Here is a 20,834-nt window from a genome sequence, read left to right on the forward strand (position 1 = left end):
TGTTCCTGACCCAGCTCCGCCCGCATCTGCTGCGGCTATACGGTTCCTTCTCTGACACCACTGGCCCGTCCCCTGATATGGGCCTGGCGGAAATTGCCCTGATCCCCAAACCTGGGAAGGACCCCAACCTGTGTGCCTCCTATCGCCCCATCGCCCTCCTGAACACTGATCTTAAGATTTACACTAAGATCCTGGCCAAACGGCTGGACCCGTACATGCCGGGATTAGTAAACCCGGACGAGGTGGGATTTATACGGGATCGTCAGGGGGCCGACAATGTTCGCAGGCTGGCACACTTAGTGGGGAAGGTGCAGCATTGGAATATCCCGGCCTGCCTCCTCTCGCTAGATGCAGAAAAGGCCTTCGACCGGGTCGACTGGACCTTCTTGCGGGCGGTCCTCCGGAAACTAGGTCTTGGCCCTAACATGATCTCCAGGTGCATGGCCCCTTACCTCGGGCCACAGGCCAGAATTCGGGTCAACGGCCAACTGACATCGCCGCTCTCGATTCACAGGGGCACGAGGCAGGGATGCCCGCTTTCGCCGCTCCTGTTCGCCCTAGCGGTGGAGCCGCTGGCGGAGCTGATTAGGCGCACTCCTGACATTCATGGTATCCCCCACGGGGGGCGCACCAACAAGGTAGCGCTATTCGCGGACGATCTGATTCTTACTCTTACGGGACTCTCTCCCAGCGGTGCATAAAGCCCTCTCACTGTTTGAGCAAGCGTCCGGCCTTAAGATTAATCACACCAAATCTTGGGCACTTAACCTCACCATCCCCGAGGAGGAGGTCTCCTTCCTGAAGGGGGTCACGCCTTACCGTTGGGCGGAAGATCACATTAAATACCTGGGTCTGGACCTCAGACCCCACCTTGACTCGTGGTCCTCGAGGAATTGGGCTTCTTGCCGCAAGGAAGTCCTGGCGGACCTGCGGAAATGGAAGCCCTTGATGATTTCCTGGCTGGGGCGGCTCAATGCGGTCAAGATGTCGGTCCTCCCCCGTATTCTATATGTTTTCCAGTGCCTACCCACCCCGATCCCGCTCCACTGCATCAGGAATCTCCAACGCGACCTCACGTCCTTCATATGGGGTGGCAAACGACCCCGGTTTTCGCAGAAAGTCCTCATGGAACCGAGAGACAGGGGTGGCCTCGCCTGCCCAAATCTCCTCCACTACTACTGGGCGGCGCATCTCCGGTTCGTGATAGAATGGGGTGCACGCGAAAGCGACAAGCACTGGTTCCACATGGACCGAGTGGTCACGGGGCGCACCATATGGGACCTGCCTTGGCTACCGCATGTGGCGCGCTCCAGAAGTGCATACATGGCGGTCCCCACGAGGACGGTTCTTGACGTGTGGGACAGAGTGGCAGTGTCCAAGGGTCTAACCACGTTCCCCTCTCCACACACCCCCATTGCAGGTAACCCGCACTTTCCCCTTGCTGCCCGGACCCGAGCTTTTGAGAGCTGGACACAAGGGGACTGCAGGGTTGCAGGAGACCTCTTTCTTGGAGGGTCACCTAAATCATGGCTGGACTGCAGGGAAGAATTTAGCCTCCCTTTAACCGCCAGCTTACAATATGCGCAACTGCGCCACTGGACTTCGGGAGACGACATGTATCGGGCTGCTACCAGGGCATACACCCCATTCGAGAAGTTGGCACGCTCCCTCGGGGGACTGAAACGGCTCATCTCCCAGATCTACAACATCCTGCAACACCCCACCACTCCGCCCGCGCATCCCTACCAGAGGCAGTGGCAGTCGGCGACTGGCGCCGATATCACGCCATCTCAATGGGCTCGGCTGTGGACTGACATCCCTAAAACGTATCGCAGCATCCCGCAGAGGGAAAACGCATACAAGATGCTAACGCAATGGTACTACACCCCCCTGAGACTCAGCAAAATGTTCCCCACTTCCTCGCCGCTGTGCTGGAGGTGTGGACTGCGACTGGCGACTTCGTACACATCTGGTGGTCGTGCCCTACCCTAGCTGTCTTTTGGAAGGAGGTCCTTAGTCACATTAAGAAGGTGTTGGGTTTTCCCCTCCCTGAAGAGGTTTGCACGCTCTTGCTGGGCATTCGACCCCCCACACTTAGGGCCCTCACGCGCAGCGACTGGATCCTCACCCTTCACATGTTAGGCGCTGCCAAGCAACTCATTGCTCTGTACTGGAAGCGGGCTGAGGCACCGCCGATAGCCTCCTGGTTTGTGCGCCTCTGGCAGGTCCTGACTATGGAGCTGCTCACGGCGCGGATACAATCGAGGGGGGTACGCTTCAAGGCAGTGTGGGAACCTCTTGTGCGTCATCTGTGCTCCATCAGCTATGCCCGCCACATGCCTCCCAGGCTTCGCGCTCTGCAGCTATTCGAGGACGCCCTCATCCCTGCTGACCCGAGCAGACTAGGCTCTTAGTCGCTTCCCCCAGTGCTGGTTTGCGTCTCCTATCCCCTACAGGCGACTACAGTCTCTCCCCCCAGACCCCTCTCCATCTCGCTACTGCTCACTCCTCTTCCAACTCCTTCTTCTTTCCTACTTGCCACTCTGGCTTCCGCCCCTCTTTGGGGCAGTTTGGTCCCCGTTGGGCCTTTTGAAAATGTGACACCACTGCTCTCCCTCCCATACGCGCCTCCCCCGCACAACGATACATCGCCAGCATATGGCCACCTCTTGCTATCTTTACCCCTAAGCCATGCGGCCGGCCCCCTCCGGGGGTTGTAGGCAGGGCGCTGTGTTAATGCTTCAACCTCCCCTGGTTAAATATGTCTACTGGCTCTTTTCTGCGCGGCCGGCCCCGACACAGGGTTGTAGGCTTATCGCTGTGTTCACAATAAAAACAGATTTGAACAAAAAAAAGGGAATTAACTATGAGGAGAGGGGGTATGTTTAAATAGAATTCCGCCTTGGTGAAGAAAGTTACTTTTAATTATCTTTTCATGTTTTAATGGTATACTGCATATTGCACTTTGTTCAAGGACAGCTGAGCTGTTGGAATGAACTGTTACTTGTAAATATTTGAAAAACAGACGTTGAGGGATGTCAAATATCACCTGGAGATTCTCGAATGTCTTAAAACCATTACAATCATACAGTTGTCCCAGGGAATGCACCCCATACCTAGCCTACTGGCAAGCCATACCATCCTGAAAAATTCCGGGCAGCATTGGGTTGCCCCAAAGAGGGAGTCTGCTATGTACGAAAGATAGAGAAAATCTAATTTTAATGCCCTGCCAAATATGTACACAATCTCTAGCAGTCTTAAACCGTACACATTTAAATTAGTTGGGGACATTAATTCGATACAAGAACATCTGGCTCTCCCCTCCAAGAACCAACCAATGCCAGAAGTCCGTTTGCTCAGGGTTCAAGAGTCTGCGTAAGCGGCCAACAAAAGCAGCCCAAAAATAAAGTTTAAAATCAGGGAGATCCAAGCCACCTTGATGGGAGCTTCATCAATCCAATAGCGCGTCTTGACTTCTTATAGCCCCAAATGAAGCTGCTCAAAACTCCATCTAGCTTCTTAAAAAACCCATTTGTTTTCCGAATATTTACAAGTAAGGGATTATTTCATTAGAAATTTAGCGGTCCACAGGGTCGCCGGGTCAGATATGTGGGAGTGTATGTACACTCAGAACCGGCAGGCCACCATCAGTAAGGCGTATCAAATTATTTGCCAGAACAGAGCAGAGGGATGTGAGAAACTGGCGGTCAAGTGAAGTGAGATTTTGGGGGAAATATTGCTAGCGAGAACATGAAGATAGCTTTGGATACTATTGCCCAATCCGTACATTCTGTGAACCTACGGCTGCAGCGATTTCGGACACTTTGCTTATTTTACCACACACCTGAAAGGATTACCAGTTGGTCTCAAGGTGGAGCTGGATGGGGAGGGATTCATGGATGGACACCTCAGAACTGCCCTAAATGCGGTTTATATGCGGCTAGCATTGTTCATATGTTTGTTATGTGCCCTGCCCTTAAAGCTGTTCTGGGATAAGATATTAGTAGCAATTAAATATAGACTTGGCTGGGACCTCACGCTTTCAACTGAAAAGATGTTAGGGTACAATGAAGACTGTGATCGGAATAGGCCTATACTCACAATTATGCTGGTTGCTGCACGGCTGGCGATAGCTAGAGCCTGGATCTCTCCTAAACCCCCTACGGAGATGGAATGGTGGCTAATCCTTAAGGAAACTGGGCAAAGGGAAAAAGCGCTGGCCAAAGCAAGGGGCATTCAAACTCTACAAAAGTACAGGTCCATATGGGGCTGTCTAGAAGAACTGTAAAACATATGGCTAAAGTTTGCTGATTCTCATATGGATATATGGATATGAAATAGTTCAGGAGAGCTCCCATCGCTTTGTGTTTTTTTTCTTCTTTTTTTTGTTTGATTTTGTTTTTTATTATGCTTTGTTCTTTTTTTTTGGACTGTATGACTACTTCTTTTTGCCAATGAAAATATCCCCCCCAATAAAAAAATAAAAAAGGAATGAACTGTTACTATATTATTGTGGCATTTATTATACAATGTATCGCAGTTGTTAGTCTGTTATGAAATACGTAAGTATACTTTGCATCTGATAGAAATTTCTAGCAGCAGATTCCTTACTTTTGAATTTACCATGACTCAGTATGGATCAGGAAGATTTTCATGAGCAGTACCCCTACGTGCCAGTAGGTGGTGCTGTTTGCCTACACATGCATCGTCTGTGTTGTCCGAGAGACCAATGCGCACTGATGTCAGTTATTTGTTTTTTCTGCTCAAGTTCACGCTAATCTGCAGAACCGCTACCTTTCAGTCACTGTTTGACTGGATTTTTTTCCCCAACGTTTAGTCGAGCACGTTTGACGTTTGTCCTCCTGGTGTGTATGTCGTCATCTAAGGAAGCAGAATTCAAGCTCTGTAGAGCCTTTCACCAGCCAATGTAGGTGACAGACCCACACCTTGTCTGTCTGTACTGTCTGGAGCGCGACCATGACCCAAATTCGTGCTCCGATTGTTGCGCCATAAATCGGAAGGCCTTGCAGGAGCGGTCCCTCAAGCTCATGGCGGCCCTGTGTGCCCAGTGTGCGACTCCCCGTCATTCGAGGTCCAGGAAAGTGAATGGTCCTGGAAGAGCTTGCGGAATCAGAGGTTGTTGTCCCATTTCAAATCCTTGGGACACTCTGGTAAGTCAAGGCACACAAAGTCGACGACCTCTCCTCATCCTTCAGCCAACGAGACGAGAAATCGTTGACATTTAAGGCTGGGCTCTATGGTAGAGCCCGTGCCTGGGCCGTCTCGACGTCTCCCTGATTTTCAAGAAGCCGGAGCAACCCCAGCCCAACTAAAGACATTTACGAGGTCATGCACCTCATCTTTGAATGGTTGACCCTGCTGAACCCTGTGGGTTGGAGTAAGGCCCCCTCTGGTTCCGTGCCTGTGGCATCGGACACGGCTCCAGTCGAGCCCCATCCATCCATTCCTGGATACTGCCAGGCACTAGTGGTACCAACTTGACCTTCCCCATCGCCGGTCAAGATGCCGATGCTCCCGTCAACTGCAGCGCCCACCGACAGCCCCATTCTGATCCCCGACTCCAATATGCAGCAGGATGGGCATCGCCTGATGCCGAAGCCAGTGCAGACAGGGGCCTTGCCTCCTAGATCAGAGCCTGAACCCCTTACCCTTGGGTTAGGACTCGGGGAGGAATGGGAGAGGTCACTGAAAACTGGGGAATACCAGTTCTACGAGGAAGACCCTAGCATGGACGGTAGTGAGGAATTGGGTGAAGCCAGTGGACTGGATACCTCTCTATATACTGGTCTGATTTCTACCTCTGCCGTGGCTATGAGGAAGGGAGCCTTGTACACAATGGTGGTGCGGAACATGAAACATGCAAAATCGAATAAAAAGATTATATCAAAAAAAAATCTCTGCAACCACGGAGGTGCTTCCTCTACAAACTGCAATATTATGAGGCATTGCTATACCATATGGTAAAAATCTGCATCGGAATACTGATAGCAAGGGCATCTGAAATTAGCTCCCTTATGCATCCGAGCCATGCGTTTGGGAGTTAGATAGGTCTGATGTAAGTTGTTGAATTAGGCGTACTTCAATCTAGCATTATGCAACACTCTGTACATGATTGTCATGATTGTCCAATTTTGATCTGTTATGCATTTCCCCAAGTCCTTCACCCACGTGTCTTTTTAGAGTGAATGTTGATTTGCGTGCTGTGCCAGTACTGAAGCACAGAGTTTAGGGATGGCCTGTCTCGCTCGGCCTTGTGTGATCAGCAACTGTAGAGTGGTCAATGTGGGCGGCTCCTTCCGATCCTGCCTCTATACCTGTCCCAGTGTGTGCACTAGGGCATTATAAGTAATGACCTGGCTCGGTCCCAAATGTATGTGTCTTAGTGGGCTTGCATTGTGTGTAGTGTCCAAGCATGAAAAAGTAGTAATTGACTTCCACCCAGGGTATTTTTTGTGTATTGCATCAAGTGACTTCAAGGGAGGAGTAGACCACAAAAGAAAGCAGGGTAATAAAGGGGCACACAGCCTTTTCGGTAGAGATACAGTTACCAACAATGTCTGGCTACCTCTCCTAATTTGTGTGTCCTTCTTCCTCCTGCCACTGGGGACATCAGCCAATATAGGATCTTTGCCCCCTGCAAATTTCTGAGTTCCCTCTCTGGGTCATGGCTACTATTTAGCAACAAAACAACAATGGGAGAGGTAGGGAGAATCAAGGACGCTCTCTCAGTCCCCGGTTAAATGCAAATAAACAAAAAAAGAGAGGCCAAATCAGTCTCAGAATTGCCACTAAATTGGAGCGAGATAGAAGAGGATCACACACTCACTTTGGGTGAATAGGAAGGCCCTCACACACCGACCTAGTCAGTGTCATGCTTCATCACTGGGCCCCACCAAAGAGGCAGAGTGCCTCTTTGGTGTGCTACGACGCCAGAAAGACTGCGGAGCTGGTTGTGTGAAGAGGGATGTGTTGTGAGGGTAAATGAAATTAAAAGTGTCTAAGAGGGTATCAGAAAAAAAAATGTTAATAGGTGATCCCTAAGACACGTATAACAAGTATGTGTCTGAATTTAATTGCCAAGGTTTAGGAATGGTAAAATTCAGAGAAATACAATAAATTAGTCAGTCAACATGTTTCTGCCATATGGGTGGTTTCAATTTACCAAGGCATTCATCAGGACTATACCCCGGCAGTATGGACTCTCTAATCGTCCACCCTAACCTGGGGGCGTGAAAGTGAAAGTGAGGGGCCCAGTGATGAAGCATGACACTGACTAGGTCGGTGTGTGAGGGCCTTCCTATTCACCCAAAGTGAGTGTGTGATCCTCTTCTATCTCGCTCCAATTTAGTGGCAATTCTGAGACTGATTTGGCCTCTCTTTTTTTGTTTATTTACTATTTAGCAACCTCAAAACCAACTTCGACTGGGCCTCTCTCTGCACAGTACAGTTCATAACTGAAGGCACCTGACCCTACTTGTCAAATGGATTCAGTAACTTACACAGCTGCACTCTCTTCCTTTCAGATCCCCAAAAGAGGTATGAGAGGATCCTGTCCAGTTATGCAAAGAGTCTCCTGTGTAATTTGACAGGGAAAAGAAATATAGTCTGGCCAGAATGAACATCATGAAGATTGCTACCCTACCCATAGGGGGAGAGCGGTAGCGTCACCCAGAATTTCAGACTGCTGCGTTGCTGTAAGCTCCACCTTAATTAGTGATCAGAGTAGGAACACGCAAGATTGATCCTCATTCATGAATTGTCCCCAAAGTCATTTAAAACGTCCATCATATCCGCAGAGGTTGCAATTCCTTCTTGAACGAATATGAGGGTGTAATGGTCCTGAGCAGGATGATCTGCTATTGATCACCCAGGCGCACACCCAATTCTGAGTCTGCATCGCAGAAGATATGCTAGCGGCTCCATGGCAATGGCAAAGATGTGGAGCGACAAGATGCATCTTTGCCTTCTGATATCACCTGTCCTATGTGCACCATGCTACTGGTTGATTGTACAATAACTTGAGCCATTTCGAAAACGAAGTCCCACCCATTGGGTTACCAGCACCAGCAAATGTAAGGCTGCCTGAGGAAATCAAAGGTCATTTCTGCATGTAAGGATAGCACCAAATGTTTGGAACCTCTCAATTTTTCTGTGATGCCTTGGCTACATTCTTTTTTACAAAGGTCAATGACATCTTCTCGGCTTTCTCAAAAAATACCAATCCCCCCTCAATTATTTACACTTCGACTCCCTCTGGACCTAAGTTCACCCATTTTAGAGATATCACCAACGCCCAAACTGCGGAAATCATTACCACGATCAGAACAGGTTCTGCACTTGATCCTTGTCCTTTTAAAATACTCCCACCCATCATCGATGTGCTTATACCCGCCATTACCCTAATCCGTAACACCATGTTCAGATCAGGTATCTATCCAGACGCCCTAAAAAAAACCCTCCTTAAACCTTTATTAAAGAAGCCACACCTTGATAAGGACGAATTGAAAAACTATCGCCCAATTGCAAGCCTTCCATTCCTGGCCAAAATCGCCGAAAAAGCAATGAATCAACAACTATCTGCTTTCATAGAGAAACACCATCTACTCGATGATACCCAATTTGGATTCCGCCGATTTCACGGTACGGAGACCGCGCTAATCAAAGCCGCGGATGACATCAGATCCATCCGAGATCTGGGTGGAACAGCAGTATTAATACTGCTAGATCTGTCGGCTGACTTCGACACGGTCGATCACTCGATTTTGGTCGACCGTGTTGAAAACATGGGCATCCAACATACAGCCAAGAAACTGCTGGCATCTTTTCTGTCCGTTAGGACCCAGGCTGTCACACTAGGCCCCTTCCAATCGTCCAACCTGTCTCTGCCATGCGGGGTACCACAAGGCTCATCCCTAAGTCCGACACTTTTTAACATCTATGTGTCGGACCTAGCTAATATCATTCGAGCACCCAGGATGAGCCTTACCTCCTATGCGGATGACACGCAGTTGGTCCTGGCCATCAAAAACAATGTATTTGTCAAAAAGGAGGGAGAGTGATCTTTCGATCGACGGACACTATTTACCACTCGAAAGGGTGGAAAGTCCAGTCACAGCATGTGTCCGTATCAAAGTACAAGTGATACAACAAAGGGGTTGCTGAACTGTTCCTAAAGGAAGGGAGAGATAAGGTTGGCGTGACCGAAGGTGTGGATATTACACCTTTGGGCATCCATTTTGTTGGATGTATTTGCCTCACACACCCAGAAGGGTGTCATGCTTCATCATTGGCGGTTGCTCCTCGTCGGGGAGGCGGTGCAATCCCCGACGGGCTCACCTCAAAGAGGGGCTCTTTAGCGGAGATCTTTTGTATCCAACTGCCTTATGGTGAGGTGCGGGTGTGTGGGCAGGAAAGCTAGTTGACTGGTGAAGTGATTTAAAATGTAGAAGGGGGTGCCGGAAACTACTTTATTCTGGAGGTCCCCCTACTGCAATTAAAAACGTGAAAATAGCTCGCTAGGTGTCAGTCCATTAGGTAGAGTGACCCTAGAGGAGACTAGCAGAAAAGTTGGTCGACATGTTTCTCGCACTTGGGTATATTCACCTGCGATTCATCAGGACCTTAAAAAAATGAATAAACTAAACTAAACAACATGCTAGTGTCATGTGTGTAGTGTGAGTCAAATTTTACCTCTGTGGAAAATCCTATGCCTATACAAAGAGGGAAAAAGAGATAAACATTAGTAGTTTCATTTCTCTTAAACAGCATGGAAGGTCGAATATGAGCATGGTGGGGCATGCTGGTGGTAGTGTTGGCCAATGTGCATAGCCTACGCATGCCTGAGTGGTTACATCGTGCAGTGTAAGGTTCACACACTGGTACTGTGATTGTGAAACAAGGTGAAGGTTAAAAAAATGTTAAGTGATTTCAAAAACAGCAGATATATATAAAGCACACCATCTATGTCACAATGTGGCAACTCAATGTTGATAGTATAAGTGACACCGTCCATCCCTCACTGTGGTTTGTCTAACAGGGATCAGAGATTCACAAATTCCTAACTCACCTAATGGTCAGGGACTTAGAGCCACATGAGTGGTCGGCGGGTCAGAACATCGGGGTTAAGCCTTCACTATACTATCAACATTGAGTTGCCACATATAATGTCACTTATACTATCAACATTGAGTTGCCACATTGTTACATAGATGGTGTGCTTTATATATATCTGCTGTTTTTTAAATCACTTAAAAAAAATTTAACCTTCACCTTGTTTCACAATCACAGTGCCAGTGTGTGAACCTTACACTGCACGATGTAACCACTCAGGCATTCGTTGGCTATGCACATTGGCCAACACTACCACCAGCATGCCCCACCATGCTCATGCCCTGGCGTCGACCTTCCATGCTGTTTAAGAGAAATGAAACTACTAATGTTTATCTCTTTTTCCCTCTTTGTATAGGCATAGGATTTTCCACAGAGGTAAAATTTGACTCACACTACACACATGACACTAGCATGTTGTTTAGTTTAGTTTATTCACTTTTTTAAGGTCCTGATGAATCGCAGGTGAATATACCCAAGTGCGAGAAACATGTCGACCAACTTTTCTGCTAGTCTCCTCTAGGGTCACTCTACCTAATGGACTGACACCTAGCGAGCTATTTTCACGTTTTTAATTGCAGTAGGGGGACCTCCAGAATAAAGTAGTTTCCGGCACCCCCTGCTACATTTTAAATCACTTCACCAGGCAACTAGCTTTCCTGCCCACACACCCGCACCTCACCATAAGGCAGTTGGATACAAAAGATCTCCGCTAAAGAGCCCCTCTTTGAGGTGAGCCCGTCGGGGATTGCACCGCCTCCCCGACGAGGAGCAACCGCCAATGATGAAGCATGACACCCTTCTGGGTGTGTGAGGCAAATACATCCAACAAAATGGATGCCCAAAGGGGTAATATCCACACCTTCGGTCACGCCAACCTTATCTCTCCCTTCCTTTAGGAACAGTTCAGCAACCCCTTTGTTGCATCAAAAACAATGGCCATAAAGTAGCAGAGGACTTTAAAGAGGGCATGTTGGCAATTGGGGACTGGATGGCCTCCAACTGTCTAAAACTTAATTCCGATAAGACGGAAGTCGTCATTTTCGGACAACTGACCCCAGAGTGGTCCTCCACATGGTGGCCCATGGTCTTCGGTACCCCGCCTAAACCTGCTAGCAAGGTGAGGAACTTGGGAGTGGTCTTTGACGACCGTCTCAACTTTTTCCCACACGCCAACCAAATAGCATCCTCTGCCTTCCATAAATTGCGCCTAATAAAGAAAATAATCCCCTTCCTCCCTGAAACGGCCGGTAAAACCCTGGTGACCTCATTGGTGCTGTCCACTCTGGACTAGTGTAATGCCCTGTTTGCAAATGCCCAAGTAAGGGTCATTAACAAAATGCAAACCATCCAAAACTCAGCAGCTAGACTCTTGGCCAGAATCCCCAAATATAAGTCTGCGACCGACACCATCAGAAATCTACACTGGCTGCATATCAGAAACAGGATCAAGTTTAAAACTCTTTGTATTGTGTATAAGTCTCTGCACAATCAAGGACCTTCATTTCTCAAACAACATCTGATTCCCTACAGTCCACCCAGATCTCTACGTTCCTCTACTCTAAATGATCTAGTGGTTCCCCGCACCAAAACAGTTTCCTCGGGCGACCGAAGGTTCTTGGTCTCGGCCTCGAAACCATGGAACACCTTACCCCAGTCAATAAAAACTAGCCCTTCACTCTGGTCTTTCCGCAAGCAGTTAAAGACCTGGCTGTTCAACCAGTAACCTCAGATCTTCCTTGCCAGCAGGAGAATTTATTAGCAGATATCTCAGCGCCGAGACGCCCACGGGCATTTGTTCGCGCTCAATAAATGTCATAAATAAATAAATAAATAGCATGTGATAGAATTCTGATAGTTCTCTGCAAAAAACAAGTTTATTTTTGCCTATGAATTGACTACTATATTACAGGAAGATTTAAGGGCTCCAATTGGTATCCTATTCGAGTTAGCTTTTAGTAACTAGGCCAGTAAACTCCCGGCCATATCTCCGTCTGCCTGTTCCTATGTTTCTCTTTAAAGTCCATGAGAACTTAATGTATCAACAAGTTCTCAAATGAATCTAACTTCCTGGTTACATATCTCCCCTTCTGTGGCTGTGATGACTTTTGCCAGTTATGTTCTGACCCCATACAGTCTCTTTTTCTCAGATTCCCTCTACTGTCACTTAAAAGCATCCCACTTTATTGTTCAATTGCCAGCCCTCCCCTTATTTTCTGCAAAGTAATCAACAATGGCCTTACCCAGCATGCCTCTGAACTCGGTACCTGCTAATGCATTGGCATTTAGGTTCCAGGTGGTATCTGTGGTTGTGTTCTGGCCCAACCTACCACCAACTTAAGTGGACTTAGATCCAACCCTGTATTGCCTAGGTATTCGATGTCCACTGCCTTGTTGCACAACGTTTGATTACACAAAAATAGGTCTAAACGTGTAAGTAATTTGTGTACTGTTGAATAATAGGAATACTCCCTATCGTAAGAGTACTAGTTACTCCATGCATTTTAAAGGCCTCAGCTTCACACTCAATTATGAAAATGGCAGCCACCCATGCACTTTGAGTTTCCTGGAAGGGGTTTATACCCCATCCCTACACACATGATGTCTGTAGATTATTGATCAGAGATGGAGTGAGGAATCCAAGAATGCATTTTGATTTGCTGTTTGGGGTATAAATCGCACCAGAGCCAACAATTACCAACCTAGCAGATCCTCCATCACCACACACCAACCATCTGAATCCCCACTTTTAAACTGTGCTATGGGTGGCGTTGAGAGGGAAATCCACACTAGTAACCCCCTGGCAAACACTGAATACATTGTACGAATCAGGTGTCCCCTCCACCTTGTTGTGAGTCTTTGTAGTACATTCATGAGTATTTTTTTAATGTACGCTATATGATTATGGCTGCATTTCAAATAAGTGCAAATTTAGTTTCTTTTCGTGTGGCCATACCCTGCCTGTTCCATGGCACTATATTGTAGGATGTTGGCGTGCTTCCTTAAGAGCACCCATAGCACTTAGTTGCACAAGCTGTCCACAAGCGATTGAGGATCAGCAGGAGCTTATTCTCAAGCCAGGACCACCAGGCTTGTGGGGGTATAAGTCAGGGGTCAACAGTGATAAGCCACAAAAGAAAAAGAGGAAACTACAATATTCCCAACTCCCAGACTTCAAGCTAAGGGGTTCTCAATTTCAACACAGTTCCTTTTTCACCACACTCCATTCCATGTGGTGGTCATTCATGAAGTTGCTACGCCCCTGGCAGACAGCAGCATTTCTCGATATATCATGTCATTAAAACCCTGTCTAGAAGGCAGCACATCTTTCATGATAGTTGACCAGCAACTTTATATTAGTGTCTCTTCTGTCTTAGGGGGTCAGAACGAGCCTCACACCCACATCAGGGTCCAAGTCCTCTCTGCATCCTTTTCCCGATGCATCTCCCTACTCTGGCAAACCAGTGCTTGCTTACTTCTCACTTTGGGCCAGCACCTCAGCGAACTACTCGGACTCTTTCTTAAGCTGCCTGTTCTTTTGTAAGTTTCCTTTTTGGTGTTCGCGACCTCTACCTCCAAAGACTAACGGTGAGCTGAGCCAGACTCCTCTCACTGGATCTCCACTCTCTTCAATTGGAGCAACTGATAGGCCTCCTGTGGGGATATTAAGAATATTGACTCACTTTCTGGGTTGACTCTTAGTTTGGCAGGATACATGGTGATGCACTGTAACCCCTTCTGTTGTAGTTTCTTCACTGCCACATATGAACTTCTTAATCACTGCACTTCTATTGTATAGTCTGAGAAGATTCCAGTACAATTTTGCTCTTGTGAGCTCGAGTATGTGGTCTCTGTCGCTATACTTAAAGAGGATGGCTACAGGTGTCCTCGGCCTGGCACCTTGGCGAAGCGGACATCCCAGTAGCCAGTGTGCCCGCTAAATGGAGATGAGAAACAGGTTACTTATCTTGGGTAATGCCTTATCTGGTAGGGACCATCTAGCTGCAGATTCCTTAGGTAAAAAAATTTCCCAGGCGTCAGATTGGATCAGAAAGTTTTTTGTGAGTAGTACCCCTGCACGCCCGTGGATGGTGGTTTTCGGCTGCGCGTGGCATCATCTGGACCAGAAGTGTTGTGTGCCACCCCAGCGCATTGATGTCAGTTTTTTTTTGTTGCAACTTTTCATGCCAGAAACTGGGAGCTACAAGGAACACTGCACTGGTGTGTGGAACTAGGGCAGTGGATAGGGAATTGCCCTGTAACTAAAAATCCGTAAGTGGGGAAGTTGGGTAGGTTGGTATGGAATCTGCAGCTAGATAGTCTCTCCACCAGATAAAGCCTTACCGAAGGTAAGTAACTTGTTCAACTGATAGAGACTTCTAGCTGCAGATTCTTTATCTTAGAATACCAAAGCAATACCTAGCCAGAGGTGGGTTTGCAAACAATTTAAACCAGAAAGTCCTGCAGGACTGAACGGGCAAAATGCCAATCACGACGGACCAGACTCTCCGAGCAATAGTGCTTGGTGAACGTGTTTGGACACGCCCACGTTGCAGCCTGGCAGCTGTCCAGGACGCGAACTCTGCGTGCTAACACAGTGGTCCCAGCATTCGCTCTGGTGGAATTCGCACACAAACTGTCTGGGCGTTCCTTCTTGACCAATGAGTAGCAGATCTTAATGCAGGGCGCGATCCATCAGAAGATGGTTTGCTTCTGCACAGCCTTCTCTTTCTTGGCTCCGACGTACCCCATGAAGAGTTGATCATCTACCCCGAATGATTTTGCTGTCAAAGTAGAATGATAATGCTCTCTTTGGGTCCAGCCGGTGGAGTCTCTCCTCTCCCTTAGAGGGATGCAGCAAAATGTAAAAGATAGGCAAGGCGATGGACTGGTCTAGATGGAACAGACTGACCACCTTTGGCAAGAGGTTTGCTTGAGTCTGGAGGACAAGCTTGAAAGGGAATAAAGATATGAAGGAAGGCTGAGATTACAGCGCCGGGAGTTCACTTACCCTATTGGCAGATGGAATTGCCACTATAAAGGCCGACTTGATGGTGAAAAGCCTAAGTGGGCAAGTGTGAAGAAGATAAATAAAAGAGCACATATAAGAAAAATAAGAACCAAATTAGCGTTCTGTTGCAGCATAATGAAGGGAGCAGGAGGAAATGTGCTGCAAACCTTTGGGAAACCTATTTACAATAGGCGACTTGAAGAGAGAAGGCTGATCAGGTAGCCGTAGGAAATCAGAGATACATCACCCTTTAACGTGCTTAATGCAGAGCCCTGCTGGGCGAGGGTAAGGATGAACAAGAGGACTTTGGAAAGCAGGGCAGATAAAGGGTCCTCCAGGGGACAGATGATGGCGTATTCTGGCTCCCACTGGATGCCCATGAAGGCCAGCGGGCAAACCAAGGAGGTTTGGAGGCTGCGGCTGCCAGGGGGTGGTGGACTGGCTGGGCCTCTGGCTACCTGACCCACGGAGTCTGTGGGTACTACGTCCTCACCCACACAGGGCTGGAAAGTTTGCGTGCTGTGGTGGCTGGGTGGGTTGAGATGTGACTGGAAGTTTCTTCCGTGGCGACGAGAAGCAAAGGGCAGACTGGGTTTGGCGAGGGACCACAGAAAGGCCCAAGGACATGGCCGTAACTCCGCTATCCTTGAAACACTCCAGAGTCTGCCTTGTCTCCAAAGAGATAGGTGCCATCGAAGGGCATGTCCATAAGCAGGCTTGGCTATCCCCCGAAAAGTCACTGGTTGTTCAACCAGGAGTGGTGCATACAGGCCATCGATGATGAAACTGCTCTGCTTAGCAAGTCGGTCGGATTCAGTCCACATGTACGGTAAACTTGCAACACTCCCATAAGCCATAGCCATAGCCACCCCTGGAACCATAGGCAGCACCAGCACAACCAGGTCCCAGATTGAATGGGAGCATCAGCCCAAAAGGCACCAACCACAGTGCCAGGCTGGTGGAAGAAAATATATTTTTCCCCAAGGTATCCAGCCTCGTGGATTCGATTTCTGATGGTGTGGTAGGGAATGTGCTAGGATTTACTTCGAAATGGAGGCTTGACCCACCAAGCTCTCTGAGGTGGGGTGCTGGGTGAGGATACTGGGGTCCACTGGGGCGGGGCGATGGTGGCGGGCAATTTTCCTATTCACAGGAGCCCATGTGCATTGCTTGGACCAGGCCCCTAGTAGGACATCCGGAAGGGCTTCACTAAATGGGAGAAGTGGTTGGATGGGGTCACTCTCTGCTGTTGCACCTCTATCAAGATATTCGTCTTGACAGCCACAGAGGACAGCTGAAGGTCAAAGTCCTCTGCCACCCATCTCACCACCATAGCAAATGAGGCTCCCTCCCCCGCAGCCAAGGTAGGAGGAGAGACCAAGTCAGTGTCCAGAGAGGTGTCCAGTCCACTGTCGACCATGAGATCCTCACACAAATGTGTTCTTGTTGACATCTAGGAGTTGGTATTCAACAGGGTCATCCGGCCTCTCCCATTCATCCCCAAGTCCTAGCCCATCGAAATATGGAACAGCTCCAGCCTGGAAGGAATGCCTCATGTTGGCAAGTGACTCTGTGTCGGACATCATCCATTCAGCTTTATGTCGCAGTTGGGGATGAGAGTGGGAATGGCACTGTGGGTGGGCACTGGCGACATCGACAATGGGACTGGTGCTGTGGAAGCTCGAGGTGGCTCAACAGGTGCCGGTCAGGATCCGTTCACGGAACCTAGGAGCTCCACTGGTGCCGGGGACGAACCAGCCAGTGGAAGACCAGTAGGGGCCCCTCCCGAACCTGGGGGCCTGAGGGTGCACTAGCAGGGATAGGCCATTCAAATATGAGGAGCATGGACTCATAAAACGACGGAGTTGGGCGGGGGTCGCTCCAGCTCCAGGAAACTTGGAGAGGTGCGGAGACTACCTTGGTGCAGGCTCAACCGTGGATCCCAGCCTAGAATGCCAACATTCCCTTGTCTTGTCGGATAACTTTGACAGACGGGGCAAAGTTGAAGACCTCCTCGACTTCTTGGTCTTTTTGTATTTGTGGATTTACCAGAATGTCCGGACGACTTCAAGTGAGACGACGAGCGTTTGGAGTTGCTCCACAAGGGCTTCTCTTCTCTCAACCGGAAATGAGACCATTCCGGTGTCGCACGTCGAGTGGTGAAGAGTTTGCGAGGCTGCTCCCTCAAAGCCTTGGGGTGCATGGTGCAGCAATCAATGCACATTTTAGTGTCAGGGTCACGATCGAGTCACTAGAGGCAGACGAGGAATGGGTCAGTCACCGACATTTGCCGATGAAATGGGCCATGGGGCTTGTCACTAGCCTTCCCCACGAACATCCCTGCCACATCAGGAGACAATGTCAAAAAAATCTTTGACAAAGGATTGAAATAAGGCCAGTCAATTAATTACTGGTGGTAACTCTTCTGCGGATTTGCATTGACTGGCACAGAAAGAAAAGTATGACATCAATGTACTAGGGTGGCACCTATAAAGGCACCATGCAGGACACTTCTGGAGCGGCTGATGCCATGCAAAGCCGAACAAGGCCACCTACCAGTGGGCATGGGTACTGCTCACGAAAAATTCTGCATCCATTCTGACGCCTAGGGGTAATTCGATGGTAAGGAATGTACGGCTAGAAGTCTCTATCAGATATGCAGGGTTATCCCAGCCAGTACTATGTCTAGTAGCTATTTTTTCAGAACCAATTCCACTTTTGGACCTTTTTCCAGTTACCAAGGAGTCTAACACTGTTTCATGTGGAATGCGTATCCATGTCCTAATTTCTCATCTTCAAGGTCCAGACCTCATCCTTTAGTACCGCCAGCTGAGTTCAGCTCTTTGACACTTGGATGTAGAGCTGTGAGAGTGGACTGCATATCCGCCAATCTGTCCACTAGTTTCCTACGATCAGCCTGTAGAAGGCCGACATCCAGCGCCACCGCATCAATCTTTGATTTAAGAGTATTTTTAGGGGCCAGGATCTCCTAGAGGATCTGGTAGAATTTTCCAGAATGCTCTTTCAGGGTTGAGCCCCTTGTACCAAGGGGTACGCCATGTCAGAAGGATGGGCTGTGGAGTCAAACTGTCCCTTTGTTACCAATAGCTTGGCGCTTTTACTACTATACAACTGTAAATCACTTGAATTAATCCATTATATATTGTACCCCACTTAGTGGCATCCAACATGTAGAAGTCCCATCATCCTGAATAGCTTATCCCCTGTTATCTCTGGTACTATCATGCCAGTGGGCTTGCCTTCTTTCCTTTTCATGCTACCAGCTGATCTGTCTTTCATTACTGCTTTTATTTTTCCACATGCACAACATATCTTGCTGGTTTTTATACATCTATTTCCTTCTCCGCCTTCTCCAAATCAATTAATAACTGTTGCTCTTACATTTCGAATAACCATTTGCTTTACAAGAGCCTCACCTTTCAAACAGATATTCTGCTTATTCTTACCATTCAGCTGTTTGTTTGTCTCCACCCGTGGCTAGCCTCTTTATTCTATCTGCCAGAACCCCCATCCCATTTACTGTGTCATTATGTGTATGATCTCACTCCAGAGATGGCCTTCCATATGCTCATATATTAACTATATATTCACTATACTTCACATCCTAGGCCACACCATTGGTCAACATCTTGGTGTTCCCTCCCTGTTAATCACCCTCTTCAAGAATTGTATTTTCTCAAACTCTATTGATTCTTCAGTTTACTGTACGTCCACTTACAAACTGAAAACTCATTGTTGGTCCATTGTTTTCTCTGGCCACTCACTTCCTTGACCAGAGCTAGTATTCCATGATATTGCAAATGGAGAATTATCGCTTAATAGCTAAAACATGGGCTTCAAATCTATTAAAGATGCTATGGTTAAAATACAAAGCATGGTAATATATACATACATATATAGTGTGACACAATTGAGTGTACTACACAGTGATTGTTCTATAAGCAACATGATCTAAAGAACTGCAGCTTAGATTTATCATTTTGCACTTAATCATTTGTTTAAAATGTGACGATGTAACATGTATTTATTTTTCTTCTATGTCTATGACAATGTTATGACAATATATCTTTAAATACCATGTACTGTGGAGGCGTGGGTCATGTGACCAAGACTACGCCTGTAGTCTAAGTGCGTCATCCCTAGCTCCCAAAATTAAAATCTTTAGCTGCTTTATCGATCTGTGGGCTCGTCTGATCTCTGTTCCAGCGGATTTCATTGTCAGAAATATATATATATATATATATATATATATATATATATATATATATTGCTGCACGCTCGCTCACATCAAAGAAAGCAGACGGCACTCGGAGTTGGATATTACTTGGTTTATTGACAGACCCCCGTCACCCCTTCAAAAGACAAACGCGTTTCGCCGTAAAACGGCTTCCTCAGTGTCAAAAAAAAAAAAAAAAAAAATATATATATATATATATATATATATATATATATATATAACAATTTAAAAAACAATTACCTTTGACCTTCCTATTTCATCACCATCTTCATCATCTCCCATCATGTGCATTTCTCTGCTGTTCTTCAAAGAGTGACAGACCAAAACCTTCATGCCTTGATGTTCATCCTGAAAAGATGACAAATTTACTGATACATATGGATATATTTTTGTTACATAAAGAACATTAGCATAGCAATAATATGTAATTCAATAATTCCTGACACAGTATCAAATATCAGCTTGCCATTGTCATTAAATACTCAATACAAATGCCCAACAACGCTACAGACCAGATGTCAAAGAAGGCCATCAAATGAGAAGTGTTGTCATATATCATTGGATGCCAACATTATGCCAAGAACAAATCTATTATCATCATTGTGATCTACCGCCATAACTGGGATGGTAACTACTATTCTCAGGATCCCATAAAAAGCCAAGTATGATCACAGTATGCAAATATGCCAGGAATTCCCACTAGGATACCTCGGATGCCCATCATCATGTCAGAGATAGCCAGCATAATGATACAGATCTTCATAATATGCCAAAAATGCCCACAATACGATAATCCTTATTCATTCCTGAGATACACACCATTGTGCCAAGGATAACAGATGCTTTTGCTGGATGGACATCAGTTATGCCAGAGATTGCCACAATATGGTAGGATCAGCACTACTGTGTATGAGAACATTTCTATAATGGCAGCAGGGACTACAGTGTAGCAATGCCACTATTAGTTCAGCACTACGGCTGGAATTGGACATTTGTGGCCCACTAATGCAAGGTTTACACCACCCTACAACAATACAGGCAGACATTATCCACTCAGACACTCACCGAAGTACAAGCAAACACTAAAAGATAGGCTAAAGTCAAATGAAATCCCAGGGAAAATGATATTTACCCTGGTTAAATTGACGGTTGAGGCAGTGGGTTTCTTTCTCAAATCAAGCCTCCATCACATACACACCGTTTAGGAGGGGAAACTAAAGGCCCCTCTCCCTTGCATGCATGAGATGTGTGCATTCTTCTGCAGCACATGTCCTCTACCTCGGGAAGGATTTCACCTCAAAAGCCGTCAAGGATAAGCTATGTCCGTTGGCTGTATGACACTGTTAATGAATTAGATATTGGGCGATGGGGTAAACATCTTGCAGTTTAAGGGGAATGTTGAGTGTTCACTTCATGTAAAATGAGTACTAGTGTTCA

The 20,834-nt window shown here is 47.2% G+C and overlaps 1 protein-coding gene across 5 annotated transcripts in view; it reads right to left on the reverse strand.

The window, feature by feature from the left end:
• RIOX2 (ribosomal oxygenase 2) overlaps positions 1 to 20,834 on the reverse strand; it is an 845,240-nt gene that overhangs the window by 95,028 nt on the left and 729,378 nt on the right. For all 5 annotated transcript variants that reach the window (XM_086934530.1, XM_086934533.1, XM_086934532.1 and 2 more), the window contains one exon: positions 19,638 to 19,745. In XM_086934530.1, the coding sequence (XP_086790656.1) occupies positions 19,638 to 19,745 (108 nt within the window). The remainder of the gene's footprint in view (positions 1 to 19,637; positions 19,746 to 20,834) is intronic.

The sequence above is a fragment of the Lissotriton vulgaris genome, chromosome 8 (genome assembly GCF_964263255.1).
Source record: "Lissotriton vulgaris chromosome 8, aLisVul1.2, whole genome shotgun sequence".
NCBI classification, from domain to species: domain Eukaryota; kingdom Metazoa; phylum Chordata; class Amphibia; order Caudata; family Salamandridae; genus Lissotriton; species Lissotriton vulgaris.